Below are 21,305 nucleotides of genomic sequence, written 5' to 3' on the forward strand. Positions count from 1 at the left end.
AAGAACACGTCAACCGGAGTAAGATTCTTTGATAATTGGAGACATATGTGTAAAATTAAAAGTACTTTATCATATGAATCATCATCTGTTTTTACTTTATTAGTTTTTAAAAAGCTAGATTTGACTCATGTGTTTTCCTAAACAGACCACTGTCACGGTGAATGGACACCAGGACCAAATAGCGGGCCAGGTAAGCTGGAGAGGCATCTTCCATCACAGGCCGCAGCCACAATAACTTTCCACAGAGAGAGAACCACCGATTTACATTCAATAGCCTGAACTATGAAAATTGAGCAGCCTGCAGTTCATCCTTCCCAAGATAACTGTCAACTACTCATTGCAACTTTAAAATAAAGATATTTGCCCATTAATTAATAATTACTTATTTCCTCCTTCTAATCAATGGGCATAAAGTTTCCATTAAGCAAGATGAGTAAGTCCCAGAGATATGCCGTTCAACATTGCACCTACGGTCAACAATACCACTTAAATAGTTATTAAAAGGGCATATTTCAGCCCTGATCGGTTTGGCTCAGTGGATAGAGCTGCGGCCTGCAGACTGAAGGGTCCCAGGTTCGGTTCCGGTCAAGGGCATGTACCTTGGTTGCGGGCACATTCCCAGTGGGGGGTGTGCAGGAGGCAGCTGATTGATGTTTGTCTCTCATCGATGTTTCTAACTCTCTATCCCTCACTCTTCCTCACTGTAAAAAATCAGTAAGATATATCTTTTTAAAAAAGGGTATATTTCATGTTAAATATGTTTACCACCATAAAATAAAATAAAAAATCAGGATATTTAAGTAGCCAGCCAAATGACTGGTTAAGCATCAATCAGAAAAATTTATGGCACAGAAGATCCAATTGAGAAGAATTAAGAAAAACAGTAAGACTTGTAGGACTGGCTAGTGCCTTGGAGGTTACCGATTCAATCCTTCTCCCTTACCCACAGTCTCCTGAACACACACACACACACACTCACACACACACACACACACACACACACACACACACACACACACACACACTGTCCAGGACCAGAATCCACATTTCTTGACAACGCAATATCTTTCAAAGGGTGAAAAGCTGCAATAATGTATTTCCCAGATCCTTCTCTTCCTCTCCATTTCTCCCAGCAGCAGGGGTCACACCCTTGATACCTCCTGCCTCCTACCAGGTGACCCTCTTCCTGGCTTATCCTAATATTTCTGGAAGATTTGTAAAGCATAATTTGATGTTTTCCCTTCCCACTCAAAAATCTCTGTCTGGCCATTACATAGGAAATAAAGAATAAAATCTTTACTCCAACATTTAAGGTCCTCAACCATTTTGTTCTATGTTTTCTTTTTATCTCTTTTTACTATAACTCTTAATCTGATCAAACTCAATTATTCACTCTTCTTTGCATGCAGAACCTGAGCGTGCAAAACCTGAGCTTTCTTGCCTCAGTCCTTTGCTCCTGCCGGTCCTTATCTCCTGCACCTCCACCCAGTATCACATCAAATATCATTCAAGATCCAGCAAAAATCCCAATGAAACCTTTCCCGACCCCTTCCAACTAGAGGTCATCTCTCTCTGTTATTCTCCTCCACACTTTAACTCTCTCTTAACATATCTCTCTAGCTCATATCTTCCAGGGATGGGGAAACTTTTTTCTGCCAAGGGCCATTTGGATATTTACAACATCATTCACTTAATGTAATTCAGTTAATATAAACTTATGTTGCTATAAAAAAAGCTCCTACATTTACTGAATTTTGAGTCCCACCTGCAGTTGCCTTGGCAGGGCCAGTATCTTCCTCCTATGAGTTGTTAAATTAAAATATCAACGGGCATATAGGGATAATGCATCTTTTAAAAGTGTTTTTTAAAATCTACCCATGATGCTAATTATGCTTTCAATTTTAAACTAAGAAAAAAAACCATAATGACTATGGTAAGGCTCTCTTCAAAAAAATATTTTTAATTTTCAATTATTTTACTTACATCACAGGTGCAGAACCCTTCTTTCCAATTTCTATTCTAAAATACTGGCTTTGTGTGTATTTAAACTTGTTCCAGTCAATTATAGAATAATAATACTTGAAGGAAAAAAAGATCTTCAAAATTCATCTCATCTCATTCATACCCCCAACCCATGTGTAAAATCTCTCAGGAAAATAAGAACTGATTCTATTTCAACTATCTTCTGAGATAAATTGCATAGAATTTCTAGTAATCCATTCTGATATCATTGTTATTTATTATTATTATTATTATTATTATTATTATTATTATATCACAATTTCCCTTCCCTTTGGCAACCATCATCTGTTCTCTGTATCTATGAGTCTGTTTCTGTTTTATTTTGTTGAGACATTTTGATGTTGCTGACCCTCCATGTTACAATATTGCTCCATAATAAGTTAAACCGAGTTCCTCAAACTATTATGTCATTTGCCTTTTGAGAGATAGTACAGCACAGTGTTTAAGACACATGGCTCTCTCATCTATAAAATGGGAAAAATAACATACTTATTTGATAGGCTATTTTCAAGGATTTGATGGACTCATATATGCAAAGTGTTTAGAACAGTGACTGAAACCTATTAAGTGATATATGTGTTGCTATTTTTATTTCTTCTTATTTTTCTTTGAATAAAGATGGTTAAAAGTTTGATACATAGGCATTCGGACCTGGAAGCTTTGAATAAATGAATCTTTTTCTGGACTGAATAACCACAGTTCCTTTACACTATATTTTTTACAAGACTAATTTTCCAAATTTTAAAAAATCCCTTCTGTGGCCCTTCAGCTCAGTGAAGTGAAAAGAGTTCATATTTTGCTATTGCAACAAGGATTTTTTTAACCAAGACTCTAAAAAAAATCCCATCTATTTAACACATATCTTTATAGGGTCATTCTCCATGTTACTCATAATGGGCATATGACATTGCATAAGACAAGCAAGAGCCCTGCCTTCATGGGCTGTGCAAATTCTTAGCTGCAGAAACAAACTCTTTTGATCATTAAACAAGTCACATACCACTCTTTCGGATTCTCTCTTCCAATAGGTCAGCATGCCCAGCTGGAAGTTTCTTATTGAAAATCTCAGCTGAACGGAGGAACATAGCTTCAACTGCAGACCCTTTCAGCAAAGCAATCTGATCTTCATGGTCCAATGTCTGAAATCCTACATGAAGGTGATAATGAAATCAGTATCAAGGAGTCGTGAATGCTATAAAACAGTATTCATCTTCACCATCATCCCCACTGATAAAACATTTTCATAAAATTATTTTGTAGTTGTTTTAAGATTGGATAGTGAAGTCCATAAGTATCTATTGTTCTCTCCCAAATAGAAGCTGACTTTTATCTTCATTGACTAGGATTTGATAAACAAGTTGGGTAAAAGAGGATCCACATCAAACATATATATATGTTATGGCAGACACAGGCTGATGCAGATGAAGCCACCCTCAAAAGTTAGAGGCAAGCAGATTCTCTTTGAGCCATTATTTTAGTTACATCTGGTGTCAGAGGTCAACTCCGCAGAATGGAAGTTTCCACAAGCCAGAAAAATATTTACGTGTATCCAGAGGTTTAAAAAAATATTTGGCCAACTCATGGATCTTTAGTCAACCTGGAGAATGTGTAGCATTTCCAATAAAAAACAAACAAACAAACAATCGAGGTCATGTTGCGCTATCTTCTCTAAGCTCAGCCCTCCACCATGCAGGGCGGGGAAAATGACTGACTCAAGTAATGAATGGGAAACAAACAAAGCTCATGTGCACATGTGTACACACACACACACACACACACACACACACACACACACACACCACGAATAGAGATAAAATCAGGATAATGCCTTCAGGGTCTAAGTGGCCTAGGAAAGTATTAAATAGCAATGGGAGTTTGGAGAAGAGAGTAACGCTAAGGATAAAGAAGTAGTGTCACTTTCAGAGAATCTAAGCGCTCCTTTGCTCGCAGGAGACGTGCCAGGTCTCTAGCACTCTGAACAGGTCTCAGTGAACTGTGGAATGGAATCCCTCAACTCGGTCCTTCACAAAACATTCTTTCATTATTAGTACTGCATAACTATTATTACTATTTGTAATCATGTCATTTCTATAATTATTGTTAAAACATTTTTTTCTTTCTCGAAGGTTGTCTTTTCTTTCCTTCTGTGTTTTTATTTTTTTCCTTCTACTTTGCTCATGAAACACACATTAATTATACTCTCTCCCTAATGATCCAGTCCAGGCACAGGATTGAAGAGGTGTGTAAGATATTGCCATTGCTTTCAGATAAGCTACCTTTTTATAAGTTAAGATTTTTATTTGTCCTCAATATTTCTTGGTTAAAGATCAACTGACCATTTGAACTGAAAAATCTTTTCCCATAAACAACAAAAAACATCATATTTCTCCCTTTCCAGTATCTCTTCCCACAGTTTCTAACTCTTGAATAATCATGTTTTTGATCAAGATTGCCTTCAGCTTAATTATCATAAAACAAATTAAGTTCTGTTTTTCCTTGTTAATAAAGAAATGAGAGAATATTAATGTTTCCATGATAATGAGAACTTCTTCCCACATTTTATGAGTTTTATGTAGGCTTATGTTTATCTCTGACACATTTAATAAAATAACAGCATAATGCTGGCAAAAGAAGGCAAATTAACATGTTTAATTAAAATCTTATGTCAGAAGTTACCTTCTGTAATTTAATATTACTGTGTTATGCAGCTATACAAGGTACTTAGTATATTCTTCTAGACCGTGAGATTTTAATGTGCTAATATATTTTTTAAAACAATGAAACAACTTAAACCTATTGACTTAGATTGCATTGAAATTGTATCTAAAAGAATTGGACTCTGGGGGATAAGAAGTTTGCATTCCAGTTTCCTGTACTGTCACCATCAGAATGACTGGATAAATCCCTCTCCCTCATCCCACACATGATGGACACTTGTTCACTAAGTGCTACCAACTTTTAAATTTCTCTTTATTTTGTTTCCTATTATCTCTCCCACTGCCCTATGTATTTATTTCAAGCCCTATTGCTTGGACTAATGCAGTAGCATAGTAACTGATCCTCCTTACCTCCAGTCCCTCCCTGTTCAAATCCATCTAATACAAACTAATAAAGCTATATCTCTATAACATAAATCTCATCATTTCCCTCTTTTTATAAAAGCCACCAAGAAGTCTTTATCATCCAGGGGATGAGAATTAAAACCCTTAGTTAAGCCCTAACTGGTGTGGTACCAGCTTACCTTATGTCTAACCAAGGAGCCACAGACATTATGCTACAGCCACAGTGAATTTTCTCTTCCCTCTCTAATAATTTGATTCTTACTCATGCCTCATTATATTTTCACAAGCAGATTTCTTGATTTCAAATGACCCTTCTCCTTAATGTCACCTGAAAGCTCCTTTTTGTCTTAGATTCAACGCAAATATGACTCTCTCAGAAGCCTTCTTGTCTTTTTCAAATATAATCAGCAATTACTTCCTTTTTGTTCAAACAGCACTTTGCATACATTTTTTTAATTATACCCTTTAATCACTCTCCTAGTAGGTAATAGCTAGGTACTTAGTATAGAGTAGGTATCGACAAACATTATTAAATGAATAAATGGATGAATCACAACTTAGCAAAGCCACAATTTCTTAATTTATCAATTTGGAAGAATTAACATCAATGATTTTAAATATCCTATCTGGCGCTAACATTTTTAAAATATATTTTATTGATATTTTTACAGAGAGGAAGGGAGAGAGATAGAGAGTTAGAAGCATCGATGAGAGAGAAACATTGATCAGCTGCCTCCTGCACACCTTCTGCTGGGGATGTGCCCGCAACCAAGGTACATGCCCTTGACCGGAATCAAACCTGGGACCTTTCAGTCCACAGGCCGACGCTCTATCCACTGAGCCAAACCAGTTAGGGCAAACATTTTATGTCTGTAGCAGACATATTAAATCAGATGTGAGATAATTCTCCTTTTGCAACAAACAGACTTGCCTCTCTTAATATCACAAGAATATCACACAGTGTAGCAGAGAAGTAACTACATGTAGATACCTGGTAGCTTTTTTGTGAATTCTACAAGAATCTGTACATGACTGGTAGCCATTTCAGTTAAAATGAGAAAATTTTCTTCTGCACTGAATTCTTCTTTTAACTGAATTTTAAGAAAAAAGCAAATGATTAATAAGTAGATAAAAGGATAAAACAATATAAAATCATTAGGCTAAAGAACCTAGACAATAACATTTAAAAACCCAGTTCATACTTTTCAGATCCTGGAGAGCAATTATTATTACTAAGATGGATATGAGGCTTCTTTCTCATTAGTTATTTAATGCGGCTAAAAGCTTAAATGTATAACAAATTCTTGGCTCTAATCATTTCAAAGTAACATGTTTATATATTAATTCCACCTCAAACATAGCAAACGCCCCTGAAAACATTAAGTTTAAGCCCATGCATTTTCAGATAGTGTACCTACAATTTTATTTGTGATTTCCTGAGGCATCCTCTGTTTGCTATATGAATCCATAATATAATGTAGAAGATTCTGTTGATCCAGGGTGAGTTCAGTTTTCTCCTACACTGGCAAAAAAATAAAAGATGTTAGGGAGGGTGGCTATGAGGCATTTTCTCTCTCTCTCTCTCTCTCTCTCTCTCTCTCTATATATATATATATATATATATATATATATATGTATACACACACACACACACACACACACACACACTCACCTAGAGTAAACTAAATATCAGAAATTGCTGGGGAAAGCCATAAATACAGCAGGAACTGTATGCTCTGATTGTGTCATCACTTTTTCGGAGCCCTTGGGCAAGCCATATCCTATTTCACTAAATTTGTCTCAAGGTACTCATTTTCCTCTGTAAAATAGGGAAAAACGAACTATTTCTTTCATGTATTTCTTAGGAATGAATAATAATCTGGATATGAAGCCTATTGAGCCCATTCGTAGAGAAGTTCAGTGGAAGTTCAAGGTTTGGCCATAACTAAGGAAAAGTTCCCCCATGTAACACAGAGACCCCATTTGAGGGTATTTATTTAGGGCAGGGCTGACACACGGGGGCTCATGGACCGAATCCACCTGGTTTTGTAAATCCACTGGAAGATAATCATACTCATTTATTCATGTATCACCAACGCTACTCAATGTTGGGTAGTTGAGATGGAGACCATGTGGCCAAAGCCTAAAATATTTGGCACTTTACAGAAAAAATCTGCTGACCCCTAAAGTAGAGAGTCCTCCATCTGGACAATTCCGCCCCCAGACATCTCTTTCTCCCTTACTAGCGTCTTCGGAAGAGGGTGAATAATTGTGTCAATTCTTTGTTTCCTTATACCAAAGATGAAGTACTATGGCAAAATAATACTTCCATATCAAATACTTTTCCTGAGATAAACATAAAATAATATATCTGAAACACTAAATGTGGATGAATTTTTTGTCAGTAGTGTAATAAATATTAAGAAGGGCATGATTTGAACAAAAAATGGATTCTTGGTTTTTCAGCTAATGGCAAATTAAAATTCCTTTAAGTGCCCTGTGCGTTATCAGTATGTTTAGCTAATCAGACAAGATGCCGTTCCTCTATTTGTCCCAAGTTGCTCGAAGGATTTATTGAGTGATCTGTGACCTCAGGAGAAGAGCTTTTCTCTATTGGTGCAGAGATGTGCATTCACCCTGTTTTACCCATCGATAAAGACTGGCTCATGCTCGGGCCGGTTTACTCAGTGATTAGAGCATTGGCCCATAAATGAAAAGGGTCTTGGGTTTCATTCCCGACCAAGGGCACATACCTTGGTTGCAGGTTCAATCGTCGGCCCCAGTGGGGGTAAGAGTGGGAGGCAACCAATCGATATGTCTCTCTCACCTTGATCTCTCTCTCTCTCTCTCTCTCTCTCTCTCTCTCTCTCTCTCTCTCCCTCCCTCCCTCCCTCCCTCCTCTTTCTCTCTTCTATTCTCTAAAAAAAAAATCAATGGAAAAAATATCCTCAGGTGAGGATTTAAAAAAAAAAGACTGACTCACAGCCTCTATTGAGTCCACACCCTTCCCAGTCTGAACCTCCCTTCTCACTGGCCGGGAAAAAATGGTCATCAAAACTCAGTTTGAAAAAATCCCTTTTATCCACCAAACCATTTCTACTGGCAACATCTAGGTAGTAGGAATGAAATGGAGCCAGGGAAAATTTTCCCTTTTTTTACTTTATACACTCCTACTATCTGACTTTTACACAAAAGGATGTATTATTCTTGTGATTAAAAAGAAACTCATTCACCCATGGACACAGACAATGCGGGGGGGGGGGGTGCGGGTCTTGGAGTGGGGGGAGCGGGAGTGGGCTAGAAGAGGTTAATGGGGGGGACCTATGAAATACTTTCAACAATAAAGATTTTTTTAAAAGAAAAAAAAAGGAAACAAAAGAAACCCACTCAATGCCCAGCTGAAGTGAAATTCTGCTCATGGCTGTGGTTCTAACATGAAAGCCTCCCAGCCAGACCACGACATGCCTAGCAGCTCAATGGCACTGGCTTTGGCAGACACCGTGGCGTGTTATTACCCTGCATGACTTAGTGGTCGAGGTCACTTGTCGCAGGTCACGCCCTTCGCTGTCTTCATTAACGGTCTGATCTGCATGCTGCTTCACGTTTTTTCTCAGTCGTTTGGATTTACACTGAATTTCAGTTAACAAGCCTGAAAAAAATAAACACAGAGGCTTAACCAACCACAGAAAGTACTGTTGGGTGTGTGGTCACGAGACTTGGCCTTGAACAGGAAATGTGTCCTCTGTGAGTCTCAGCTTCTTTATTTGTAAAATAGGAATAATATCTACCTTGCATGGTTTTGTGTATATTAAATGTTATGTCATTTTTTAAACTTAGTTTTATATAAAGGATGTAATGCAAAGCATTGTACAAATGCAAGGTATTTGATCAATACAACGAAGAATGACACTCCCTATTCCTGTCCTAGGGAACTTTGAAAGTTATTGTTTGAAGACATAATATTAATATTATAACTGCACCATAAGGCATGTATTCAATTTCACATTGAGCACATAAGTAATCATGTTGAGTCAAACAAATGTCAAGATCCTTTAGGAAAAAAATTCCAATCCTGTTCATTTTCAGAACTGTATAAATGATTGAGAACATAGTTAAAGATGAAAATAACTCAAGGGGACCTAGACATTTTCTTTTGAATAATCACATAATGTCATCATTAATTTACACTAAACAGAGCTATATTATCTTCCACATTCCTATTTAACTTCCTCATTCTCTCAATGTGAAGGAAATGAAATCCCGGGATTTTCTTTGTCCAGGGAATTCGGTTTATAGGATCACATGAAAGCTTTGCACCTGTGACTGGTCAAGTCCATGTGCATAAATAATAGTATGGCCTCTTCTATTATAGGTGGCGTCATGACAAACGTCCCCAGAGCCCCAGTTGGGACAAGTTCATGTTTAAGTGATGAGCCACATGAACCGCCTGGTATCGAAGCAAATGTTTCCATGGCAGGATTGGGTTCTGGCAGCAGCCCCTCCGGCAGTCTCCTGTTTCATACATGCTGAGAGGAGATTGTGATCGGCCACCATAAAACTTTCATCCTCCCGGCGTGGGATTATTTACACTGACCTATTTTCCGCCTCCTGCGTGCATTATCTGCCTGGGTCCATCCCAGTTGCCTGTATGGTTTGGGAATAATAGCACTGGAATCGCCTTCCAAAGGCTTTTCTTTCGTGTGGCATTCCCTCCCTGACTGTGATCATCCCCTTGGTGACATCTGTTTGTTTCCTTGTGTTCGGAGGGGAACAGGACCTATCTCAGAATCTGAGCGGTCTGGAGAATTTGCAGAATGAAAAATGAATATGTTATATCCTAGCATGCATTCCAAATGTTGGTGAAGATTACGGTTTCTCACAAAGCCAGCAGTTAATACACTGTCTTTTTTCCTTATCAGATTGAAGGACCAAATGATATTAAAACTTGGGGGAGTTAATTTCCTGTGTAAATCTATACAAATTGGTTCAGAGCTGCAACCAAAAAAAAAAAGGATTCTTAATAAAACAACTTGATTTAAAACTCTATTTAGACAAGTCGGTGGCAGTTATACCTTATTCTTAATTTTCCCCACAACTGTGAATTTTTATGTTAATTAAACAAAAAATTAAAAAAAGATATTAAATTGAATGTGGAGGAAACTTTTAGACTGTCATTCTTTGTAATTTATTAAAATAATGCCACTTCGCTCCATGTCTCAATGAACATGAACAACAAAACACAGCTGTTTGTTTTTTTCAGGTGAATAGAATGCTCTTTAGCTGACAGTTTGGACAATTCAGTGGTTCATGATCCTTTTCAAGAACTTAGATGGCTTAGTAAGTCCCTTCTTCGACGTGTGAAGTACCATTCTAATTAGATGAGTTACCTGGCATCTGCCTTCTTAAGAGATAGTTAGTGGAATTTAATTGCTTGATGCGAATACCTCTATACATACATTCAGCCAACATTCCCATCTCTTTGCATTTCCTTAGTCGGCACTCCTGGCACTTCCTTCGCATGTACATGTCCATCACACAGTTGCCTCCGTTTTTACACTTGTACACGGCATTTTTGGTGATGCTTCTCCTGAAGAAACCTGTGGCAGAAACACAGAAAGGAGTGAAAAGACTCCTAATACCATCTACTCAGAAAAACACATGAGGACTGAGATGCCCAAGAATTTTCTCCTGGACCCTGGAGAGCAGCAGCTGCCAGGTAATCCTTGCGTGCACTGTTGACAAAGTGCTTTCAACTGCACTGCATTACCCAGAAAGCTGCTGTTTTTAATTCATCTCTCAAAAATAAAGACATGTTTCACTGACAGCCTTTCCAAGGAAAAAACCTTAGTTCATTTTTAAGATAAATTATGTTCATTATATCTTTATTAGGGATCAATTATGGACCAGGCGTACTTACTCTAGGTCAGTGATGGCGAACCTATGACACACGTGTTAGAGGTGACACGCGAACTCATTTTTTTGGTTGATTTTTCTTTGTTAAATGGCATTTAAATATATAAAATAAATATCAAAAATATAAGTCTTTGTTTTACTATGGTTGCAAATATCAAAAAATTTCTATATGTGACACGGCACCAGAGTTAAGTTAGGGTTTTTCAAAATGCTGACATGCCGAGCTCAAAAGGTTCGCCATCACTGCTCTAGGTGCTAGTGGTACAAAGGTAGGTAAGTCATCCCTGCCCTCTTAGCGACTACAGACTGGCTGAGGGCAAAGCCATGCAAAGAATCAAACAAGTAAAATTGAGCCTTCCTGGGCTGTGCTGGGGCAGAGGAGGCAGGGGGAATGGCCGGTTCTGGAGGAAGAGGTCAGACTCAGAAGTGAGTGTTGAGCTAAGTCTTGAGGTTGAGTCTTTATTGTTGAGAAAAAGAAACCATTACAGGGTTTTGGGTTTGGCAGGGGAGGGTATGACCTAACGTGCATGTTGGGAAGAAAGGTGGAGCAGGGAGACTAGCGCCAGGAGACTGTGACCAGCCAAGAGGTGATCAGGCCTGGACTTGATGTGGGGGGTGGAGAGAACAGGGAGGAGGTGATAGAGGAACAATCAGAGCTTGGTAACTACCTCAATATGAAACCAGAGGCTGAAGGAAAAGTGAGAGATGTCAAGGCTAAAGGCGTACTAGTCTTGCTTGTGAATTTGTCAGTTGGCAAAACTTGCAGTGAAAAGATGTTACTATTTTCCTAAATGTCAAATTCAACCATGGAGAGTATAAAAAAAGTCTGTGCTTCAGATCAAAGTTGATGCTGGAAGTGCAAATATCAAACTATGCATTTTAAAAGAGACTACAGGCAAAAAAAATTATTTTCCTGATTCCAGATCATTAAGCTCAATGACCACCTTAGCCCACCTGAGTCAATCTTTCTATTAATCTTCAGCTCCTGTCAAGAACAATCCCATTTAATATGGTCAGATACTGATAGCTCAATAGTTAACAGAAATAAAACTCTTACTCCAAGATGAGTCAAAGGAACGGCGGCCAGAAAAAATCTGCAGGTTTTTCACTCTGATATTAACTCAGAAAATCATTATCATCTCAATAGCTGAATTGATTAGCTTTCACTCTGAGGTAGCAATATTCTATTATCACTATATCACTTAAATAAAAGTACATATACTATATTTATACTTATGCAAATCTATCCATACCCATACCTCTGATTCTATCTTGTGCATATTCAGCAATGCCCATATCAGAGAAGTCATTTGAAAATGAATGGAAAGGAAATTCACTGAGGAACAGAGGCCCCCTGGTAACAAAAGATGAATAGACAGGGCTGGCATTGCACAACGGGGCTGGCAGGAAGACAGCTTTAGGATGGTAAAATGGATGCCTCAAATCTGCTGAATATTGCACATTCTGCTTTTCTGCTTCTTTATATGCATGGAACCCACATACCACACCCTACTCTCAGCTCATACACATACGTGTGCATGTGCACACACATAGGCACACAAACACACACGGACAAGCCAGACTTCAGTAACTGACCGTGGGCTACCCATTACTTGGAAACTATGGTTGTTTAAAACTTTAAGGGTCTCCATGTTTTGGAAACAGCAACAAACACAAAGCCGAGCAACTAGTGACCTTACCTGTGTTCGGCAAACCGCGGCTCGAGAGCCACATGCGGCTCTTTGGCCCCTTGAGTGTTGGTCTTCCACAAAATACCACGTGCGGGTGCGCACGTACAGTGCGATTATAACTTCGTGGCCCATGCACTTCCACTGGCAACATGTGGGAACACAGAGCTCCCCCCTGCTAGTCATTAACTTTAATGTTTTTCTCTTTCCTTAATGTCTTAGAGAGCCACACACACACACAAAAAAAATGTCTACCTGACTTCTTCAACACTTAGTTTTGCCAACTACAATTTCTATTGATTTTTTTAATTAAATGGCTTAAAAAGGACTGACTTTGAATTATTTTTGTAAATTGCCTGATATCATGCATAACTAGATAAATCTATAAGCAACTTAGTACTCAAAGGACATTTATCAAACTCCTATAACCCCTTCTGCCAAAATAAACCATGAAAACATATATACCACGAAATGAGAGAAAAGTTCATTAAAACAGCATAGTTTAGAAAAGAGTGTGAGTGAAGCTCTATCAATGTGTCAAAAATGTTGGTGAATCTCTGCAAGATCAAAAACAGTAAATTTCTGAAGAACCATGGCCCACTGACAGGTGCATAAAAATGCAGGTGTAGGAGCAATGGGGGAGGTGCAAGTTCAGATGCAAGGAGATTCAGACAGCCCTAAGGTAAGGCATTCTTAGGGAGAATTGTGCTAAGCCAGGAGTTGGCTAATTATGCAGGGCAAATTCGCCAAGCCCCTCCCCACCCACCCTCCCCCCAGCACACACACACCTATTGTTGTATAGCCCACAACCCAGGAATGGCTATTACATTTTTTAATGGTTGAATAAAATTTTTAAGACTATTTTGTGATATTTAAAAGTTATATGACATTCACATTTCAGTATCCACAGATAAAGTATATTAGATCACAGCCAAACCCATTCATTTTCATGATGTCTGCTTTTGCACTATAACCATAGAGTCAAATAGTTGAGATAGAGACCTAATGTTCACAAAGCTTAGAATACGGGCCCCTTACAGAAAAAGTCAGCCAACTCCTGTGCTACACCATGGGTAGCAGTAGTATTTGCATGCAGTCTCAAGCAATGACTAGAAGCCAGAGAGGGTAGGCAATGCCCAGGAGGAATGAGAAGTCCCCCTTGCCCAGAAGACAAGGACCAGAACATGCTATCCAACAGCCCATCTTTTCCTCCATCCTGATCGCTAAAAGCAGGCTGTTAAACCCGAACAGCATCTTCAGAGAGATGAGCAGGGAATCTCAGAGGCTCCTCAATGAATGAGATCACTCTCCTTTCTCGAGTCATTTAGGAATTGCTTTGTGGGAGTTTGCCCGGCTGGCAGCTCTGAGTCTGTTTCTCCTTTTGCCCTCACCTATTAATAGAAAGGGCAGGCTCAAAGCCTAAGCCATTGAAAAATATCCTGTTGATAAGTTGACCGACATTAGCTACAGGATAATGGTTTTTTAAATATTTCATATAAGAATTTTTTAAAAGCTCAATTTATTCATCAGCTCAACCACAGAACTGGGAAAGAAATTCAATCTACCTCATTTTAGCACTGTAAATGAGCATAATAAATTTTCACAATTTTTTAAAAGGTTGGCTTGATTATTTGGTCTAACAATTTTCGATGACCAAGAAATAAATCATCTTCCATTCAAGCTCAAAATAAAAGGCATTGTCATTAGCTGTAAATAATAATAATAATAATAATAATAATAATAATAATAAAGACAGAACTCTCACATCCTTTATTTCGGCTCAAGTGTCACCACTTTATCTATAGTAGTATCCTTCATGAGGTCCACTCATCTCTTTCCCATTGTCTTTTTTGCATTCTTCACATTGTTTGTCTCTATTAAAATAATCTTACCATTTTTTGAAGAGTCATTCTTTGCTGTGGTTCAAAAATCAACAGATACAAAAGGATATAAAGTAAAACATTTCCTTCCCCATACCTGTCCTCATGCTACCTAGTTGTCCTTCCCAGAGAAAATCCACTGATCCCCTCACCCCTACTTGGGAGGATGAGAGGAGAGGTAATGATGCTCTGCATGAGCTTGACTTTGCATGATTGTTAAGAGCCATTTAGATTCCCAGCTAGGCAAACTCTCAGGAGTTGAGGGCTTAATTAGTTTCTAGAAGAGACATAGCTTTGAAGACAGTATATGCTCCAAATTAGGGAGGCTGGATAAACAGAAAAATAACAATGATAAAATAATAATTAATCAATAAGCCCTAACTGGTTTGGCTCAGTGGATAGAGCGTTGGCCTGCGGACTGAAAGGTCCCAGGTTCAATTCCAGTCAAGGGCATGTACCTTGGTTGCGGGCACATCCCCAGTAGGAGGTATGCAGGAGGCAGCTGATCGATGTTTCTCTCTCATCGATGTTTCTAACTTTCTATCCCTCTCCTTCCTCTCTGTAAAAAATCAATAAAATATATATTAAAAAATAATAGTTAATCAATAAGATGACAATAGCCAATGTTCACTGTGCACTCAATTGTGCCAGGTATAGAGATAGATGTTTTAAAAAATATCTATTTTTTACAAGAACCCAAAAATAATAGTAATAATAGCAGACATTTATTGAGGGTTTACTATTGGCAAGTACCATGTCAACTACTTTACACACATTAACTTATACTAAAAAAAAGAGAAAGATCTAAAATCAGTAATCTAACCTTGTAACTTAGGAAACCAAAGATACTCCTGACAACCCCTAGATACCTACCTCAAAGGGTTGTCCCGAAGATTAAATGAGTTAGTGCATCTAAAGTCGCCAGATAAAGCCTCCTCCTCCCCCTCCTCCTCTTCCTCCCCATCACCACCACTGCCGCCACTGCCATCATCATCATCTCGCTCTCATTCTTGTCATCTTTATTATCATCCTCATTTTGCAGGTGAGGAATCTGAAGCCCAGAGAAGTTAAGTAACTTGGAACAGCTGGGAGAAAAATGAGCTGGGTTGGAATCTAGACTGACTGCTTTCAGAATCCCACATTTTTGGTGATTTTTATAACACATGACAAAAGGCTTCCAATACAGTGAAACAGTTTAAACACCACCCCTGGGATCACGCTCTTAGATCTTTTGATCTATAGAGACCATTAGGACCATTATTAAATTTTATAGAATCATATAAAACATGAGGCAAGGCACTTCAGCCCTGACCCATAAACAAAAGAACTACTGAAAACACTGCATCTATTCTACCCACTACAATGGTTTCAACAATTCTGGGATCTTTTCTAAACCTTTAGAACTAAGTCTATCTTCTATTAAAAGTGTTCAAAAGGACAACAGGTCACCCATTTACTCACACAATGCCTTTTACGAATTCTCCCTTCTCTCCCTGAGAAGAATGTGACTGACAGTGACCTATCTGAAAATGCGACCATTTGAAACTGCCAGTCAGCTTCAGATCGGTTTTGTTAGTTGAGGTTTGAAGTTTGAAGCAAAATTCATTCAAACATTAGCATATATGACTGGTAACTGAGGGGGAAAGAAAGCTCTAGATTTAATCTATTGACAATGGCAGTCATTGTCACTGTGCAATATGCTTGTGTTCTGCAGTTACTTTAAAAAAAATCAAAATTTCCCTCATTGATGCCATAAACGTCTACAAGAAATAAAATACTTGGAAAAATTAAAATATTTCTAATAGAAACAGATATAAAGACCAGTGAAGTCAGGAAATTTAAACATGATCTTTGTTTTCTTTTGAAGTTTTAAAAATTTTTCTCGTGTGTGCGTGTGTGTGTGTGTGTGTGTGTGTGTGTATCACAGGCCTGACACATCTACAGTGAAGCCCTAAGGCAGAGAGTGGCCAGAATCTCACATATAAAAACTTAAACTAACCCTCAAAATGACCCTGTGAAATAGATATGATCCCTGTTTTGCAGATTGGAGACTCAGAGAAGGTAAATATTTCGCAAATTAAGGATTGGCTAGCTCCGTGGTCGGCAAACTGCAGCTTGCGAGCCACATGTGGCTCTTTGGCCCCTTGAGTATGGCTCTTCCTAAGCCTTAGGAGAACCCTAATTAAGTTAATAACAATGTACCTACCTATATAGTTTAAGTTTAAAAAAATTTGGCTCTCAAAAGAAATTTCAATCGTTGTACTGTTGATATTTGGCTCTGTTGACTAATGAGTTTGCTGACCACTGGGCTAGCTGGATGTCCATCATCTCCTTCTATTCTGGAGTGCACCAAGGAACCCAACTTCTCCCAGACTCCCTTGCAGCTAACATGTGGATATGATTTACCTTCTGCCAAACAGGTGCCCTTGTAAGACATTTGGAAATTGGAAGTGAAGCAAGAGCTGTGCTTCTGCTGCTCTTGTTTCTGCTGGCACTCAGGAGGGTGGATTTTTTCTGTGTCAGCACCAGGGTTTCCAGTTGCTGGCTTCTAGGGTGTTGAGAGGCAAGACACCGGTTGTATGTACAGATTTAGCAGGCAAGCCATGGTTCTGGAGCCAGTAATTGTGGTGAAGGCAGCATCCTGATCCCCTGGGCATCAGTTCTGTGCCAGCTTCCTAATTCCCCGTCTTCTTGAACAACAGCTGCCCTTCCGCAGTGTGGCTCTGAGTGTCCTGGAGGCTCAGCATAGAACCTGCTCCTCTGCCCTTCCAACCTCTCCTGTATTAATTCCTTTCTCCTAAAAACTTGGCTTCCTGTTTTATTTCACTGAACACGGATTGACATAGGAAGTACCTTACTTACTAGGTCCAGAAGTACAGAGCCTAGATTCAATGTGTGCCTTCCAAACCCCACAGTCCACGCTCCCTTTGGTGGGAAGTCCTGGAGTGAAATTCATTTTGCATCTCATAGTGCAGATATTCAAGGGGTGGGGGATAGGAAGGCAAGGTTGGCTCAGCCGTTAAGCTGCCTGGCAGGGGGCACTGATTCTTTCACTCCTGTGTTGCCCTGTTCTGAGCACCCGTTCACTAAGCGAGGACAATTTTCATTTGTTTTCTCAAGAGAACATATGCAAAGCACAAAGGAGCCTTAACCTTTGGCTTTCAGTCGCCAACAACTAAGCTTCAAGATCCCAGACACTAAACTCGCCCGAGTTGGGAGAGGCAGACAATCAAAGAGGAAAAGAGCTGAACCATGTTTGAGTATCTGAGAAGGCCCTGAGCTCTGTGCCTCTCACTCTCCTGCCCACACTGAGTCCTGGGATGGGTGCGAGGAAAGATTATATAAACTCCACGTCATTCGGGAATCCTAGGGAGAGGAAATCCGTGTCCTTTCCTGGGGAGCATCGGGAGGCCCTCAGGGGGTCCCTGCACCCAGCATGGCATAGAGGCAGGTGGGTTCTGTGGGTTCTGTGGGCAGCCAGGCATTCCTGCACACCCCTGGGGCAGCATCAGGAACCCACTCCAGGGAAGCAGGCGGGCCAGACAGGAAGGAGGGGTGTGCCCAGGACCCCAGGATGGAGCCTTAGAGAGCTTTCCCACTGGTGACTGAAGACCAGTTAGAACAGCCCCAACAGAAGCCAGACTGTGTTAACAGCACAGAGCGCGACTCTCCCCGCCCAGCGCCTAGTCCCTCCACACAGCTACATAATCCTAGATCTCAGACAAACCCCAGAAAAGTGATTTTTAGGCCGGGGAGGAGGGGGGGGGGTAGAATAATCCTGAATTGAATGAAATGAAGTTTTCACCAGGGCTTGAAATTGAATTAAGTCCAATTATACAAAAGGAGGTTACATTTCTTACGCACAGGTCCTGAGTGCTGTACTCTCTCTTACTACACAGTCTCCTGTTCATTCTGACACTGGCCCTCGAGATCATTGGTCTAAAAGGGGTCAGCAAACTACTGCTAGGTCCATGGACCAAATCCCTGTTTTTGTATGTGTGTTTTTAAAAAATTTCTGCCTATTTTTTGTCAGCTAAGTAAAACCACAGCCATGCCCCCTTTTTTGGGCATCGCTGTGTTTGCAGAGTTGCATAATTGCAAAAGAGACCACTATGGTGCAAAGCCTACAACATTTACTACCTGTCTCTACAAAAAAAAAAAAAATGGCCAACCCCTGGAGTAGACCATGGGCTCTGGCTGGCTCCACCTCATGTCCTTATTTGCACTCTGGTCCTTTGGCTGCCACCAGGGGGGCAAAGTCTCAAATCAAAATCAATTAAAAAGCTCTGCCTCCTTTCTCTGCTCTTAAAACTGTATCTATTTCAGACCCAACTTTTTCTCCCCGAACTCTCCCACGCATTGATCTCTTTCGACCACTTTTCAGTCCCCTTCCTTCTCTCCTGTGACCCTGCACTTCTCTTGTAGCCTCTCATTCCATTCCATTCCATTCCATTCCATTCCATTCCATTCCATTCCATTCCATTCCATTCCATTTCTTTCCACTCGTTTCCTATTCTGTCTATAGAAGGTAGACTTCTATTCTATATCCTTTATGGGCATCTCCTCCCTTGCCTGCCTTTACAGTCCGTGTTTCTTAGGTTTGTCCTCAGCACACTGGTCTCACACTATTCACCCTGCCACACCCCTGAGTTCTCAGGAGGACCAGGTTTCACTACAGCTTTCATCTGTAAGAGGTGAGCCAACCCAGGTTACTGACTTTTAGAGACTCTTGTCCTTGGCGTGGGTAATACCAATACCTTAACACCTAAGTGAGCTCTTGATGTTCTTCCTTTGGTCACTGAATTAGTCAATATTAGCCTTGACTAAATAGCGTAAAGAGTAGAATGATCACTCAGTGGGCAAGCAATAAAACACATCATAACCCGGTGGTCAATAACAGAGGCTCTAGAATTAGATCTATAAGCTGTCCATTTGAAGCTCTGCCCCTTATTGAGAAGCCTTGAGTAAGTTGATTAACCTCTTGTGCCTCACTTTCTTCATCTACAAAATGGAGATAAGGTATTAGCGCTTTTACTCCTGAGGTATAGTAAATACATCACATAAGCTATTAGCACCGGCCTCCAAATCTCAGCTTCTTTTTGAAACGATCCGCTTCTTCTTCACCTTTAAAATAGGCACAGTGACACCTTCTTCCCACAGTTGCTGCAAGGGCCTGAGAAAGTGTCTGTAGCACTGGCATGTCATTGGCCCTGAAATTTGTAGGTTCATATTTAAAATGGGATTTTCAGAATGCATGTCCTTTTCTATTCTTTTCCAAGCAGGAACCATGACTGGGTTAGACTTTGTGTGTTTCCAGTCAACATTTTTATCCATTGAATTTTCCTCTGGATGACTGGAGAGCAGCATCCCCGCCTTTGAGAATTTCACAATGGCAACGCACAACCAAGCTGCTTGGCCAGATGAGTCAACTCAGGTGCCTTTTAGGTATGACTTACGTCAGTAGTTCTCAAACTTTAGCAAGGAGGGCTTGTTAAGTCACAGAATTCCCAGAAATTCTGAGTCAGTCGGTCTGGGGCAGGGTCCTCAAATTTGCATTTCCCACAACTTCCCAAGTGATACTGAACTGATACTTTGAGTAGCACTGGTCCACACAGACAAGGTGGACAGGCTTTTGGAAATAAGTCAATATCAAACCGAATAAGTCTTGCCAAACAACTGACAATGGGTTGGGCATCAACCTTTATCAAGATAAGCAGAAAATAGTCACACACCAGTATACTCAATGTTAATAGAGTCTAAGACCATAACAACAATAACAATAGGCATTTATTGATTTGGGGCTATGTGCCAGACTTTTTTAAATGTCCTTTGCACATAATAAATTTATTTTTATAGTTTTATTTTCTGAATGTCTTTAAAAATTAATTAACAGCATTCTCTGGATCATCTCTATGACCATCTTATACTGCCATACAAACTAAATGCCTCATTTTTGTTTGTGTCCATGATCTTATTAACAGCAAGAGGCATGATTTATTTGTCAAGAGCTAGGAGAAAGTGGAAAAGGTAAACTTAATATGCACGGGATGTCTTCAGCTTAGGGGTAGCCAGATGGAGCCCTAGATGAACCATTTATTTTATTTAAATACATACACACACACACACACACACACACACACACACACACACACATATATATATATATATATATTATTGATTTCAGAGAGAGATAGAAACATCAATGATGAGAGAGAATCACTGATCGGCTGCCTCCTGCACACCCCACACTGGGGATCCAGCCTGCAACCCAGGCACATGCCCTGACTGGGAATCAAACCCGGGACCACCTGGTTCATAGGTCGATGCTCAACCACTGAGCCACGCTGGCTGAGCAGAACCTGTGCTTTAGTGACATTCTGAGCAACAAAACCACAGAGTATAAACCATCTATTATTTTATTAATTTTATAGTTTTGTTTGTATTTAATTTTCTAAACTTGTTTTTGTTCTTTTGTTGTATAAAATCTTTTTGTATTAAAAAATAGCATGAGGAATTTAATAAAAAGCAATTTGAATCAACGTGAGAAACATGGCTCACTTCAAGAAAGCAGTCAGGTAGCTGGGTTGGTTGGAGCATTGTCCTATACACCAAAAAGGTTGGGAGTTCAATTCCCAGTCAGGGCACATACTTTGGTTGCAGGTTGCAGGTTTGATACCCGATCGAAGTGTGTACAGGAGGCAACCAATTGATCTCTCTCTCTCTCTCTCTCTCTCTCTCTC

At 39.7% G+C, this 21,305-nt stretch overlaps 1 protein-coding gene across 2 annotated transcripts in view; it reads right to left on the reverse strand.

Annotated features, from left to right (window-relative positions):
• The window catches only part of NR1H4 (nuclear receptor subfamily 1 group H member 4), a 44,460-nt gene that overhangs the window by 13,105 nt on the left and 10,050 nt on the right, over positions 1–21,305 (reverse strand). The window contains exons 3-7 of one of the 2 annotated variants that reach the window (XM_006084093.2): positions 10,541–10,681; positions 8,600–8,733; positions 6,503–6,601; positions 6,076–6,175; positions 3,023–3,169 (exon numbers count right to left, since the gene is read on the reverse strand). In XM_006084093.2, the coding sequence (XP_006084155.1) occupies positions 3,023–3,169; positions 6,076–6,175; positions 6,503–6,601; positions 8,600–8,733; positions 10,541–10,681 (621 nt within the window). Of the gene's footprint in view, positions 1–3,022; positions 3,170–6,075; positions 6,176–6,502; positions 6,602–8,599; positions 8,734–10,528; positions 10,682–21,305 lie in introns of both variants that reach the window. The other variant, XM_006084092.2, reaches the window with a different exon arrangement.

The sequence above is a fragment of the Myotis lucifugus genome, unplaced genomic scaffold, assembly GCF_000147115.1.
Source record: "Myotis lucifugus unplaced genomic scaffold, Myoluc2.0 scaffold_10, whole genome shotgun sequence".
Taxonomy (NCBI): domain Eukaryota; kingdom Metazoa; phylum Chordata; class Mammalia; order Chiroptera; family Vespertilionidae; genus Myotis; species Myotis lucifugus.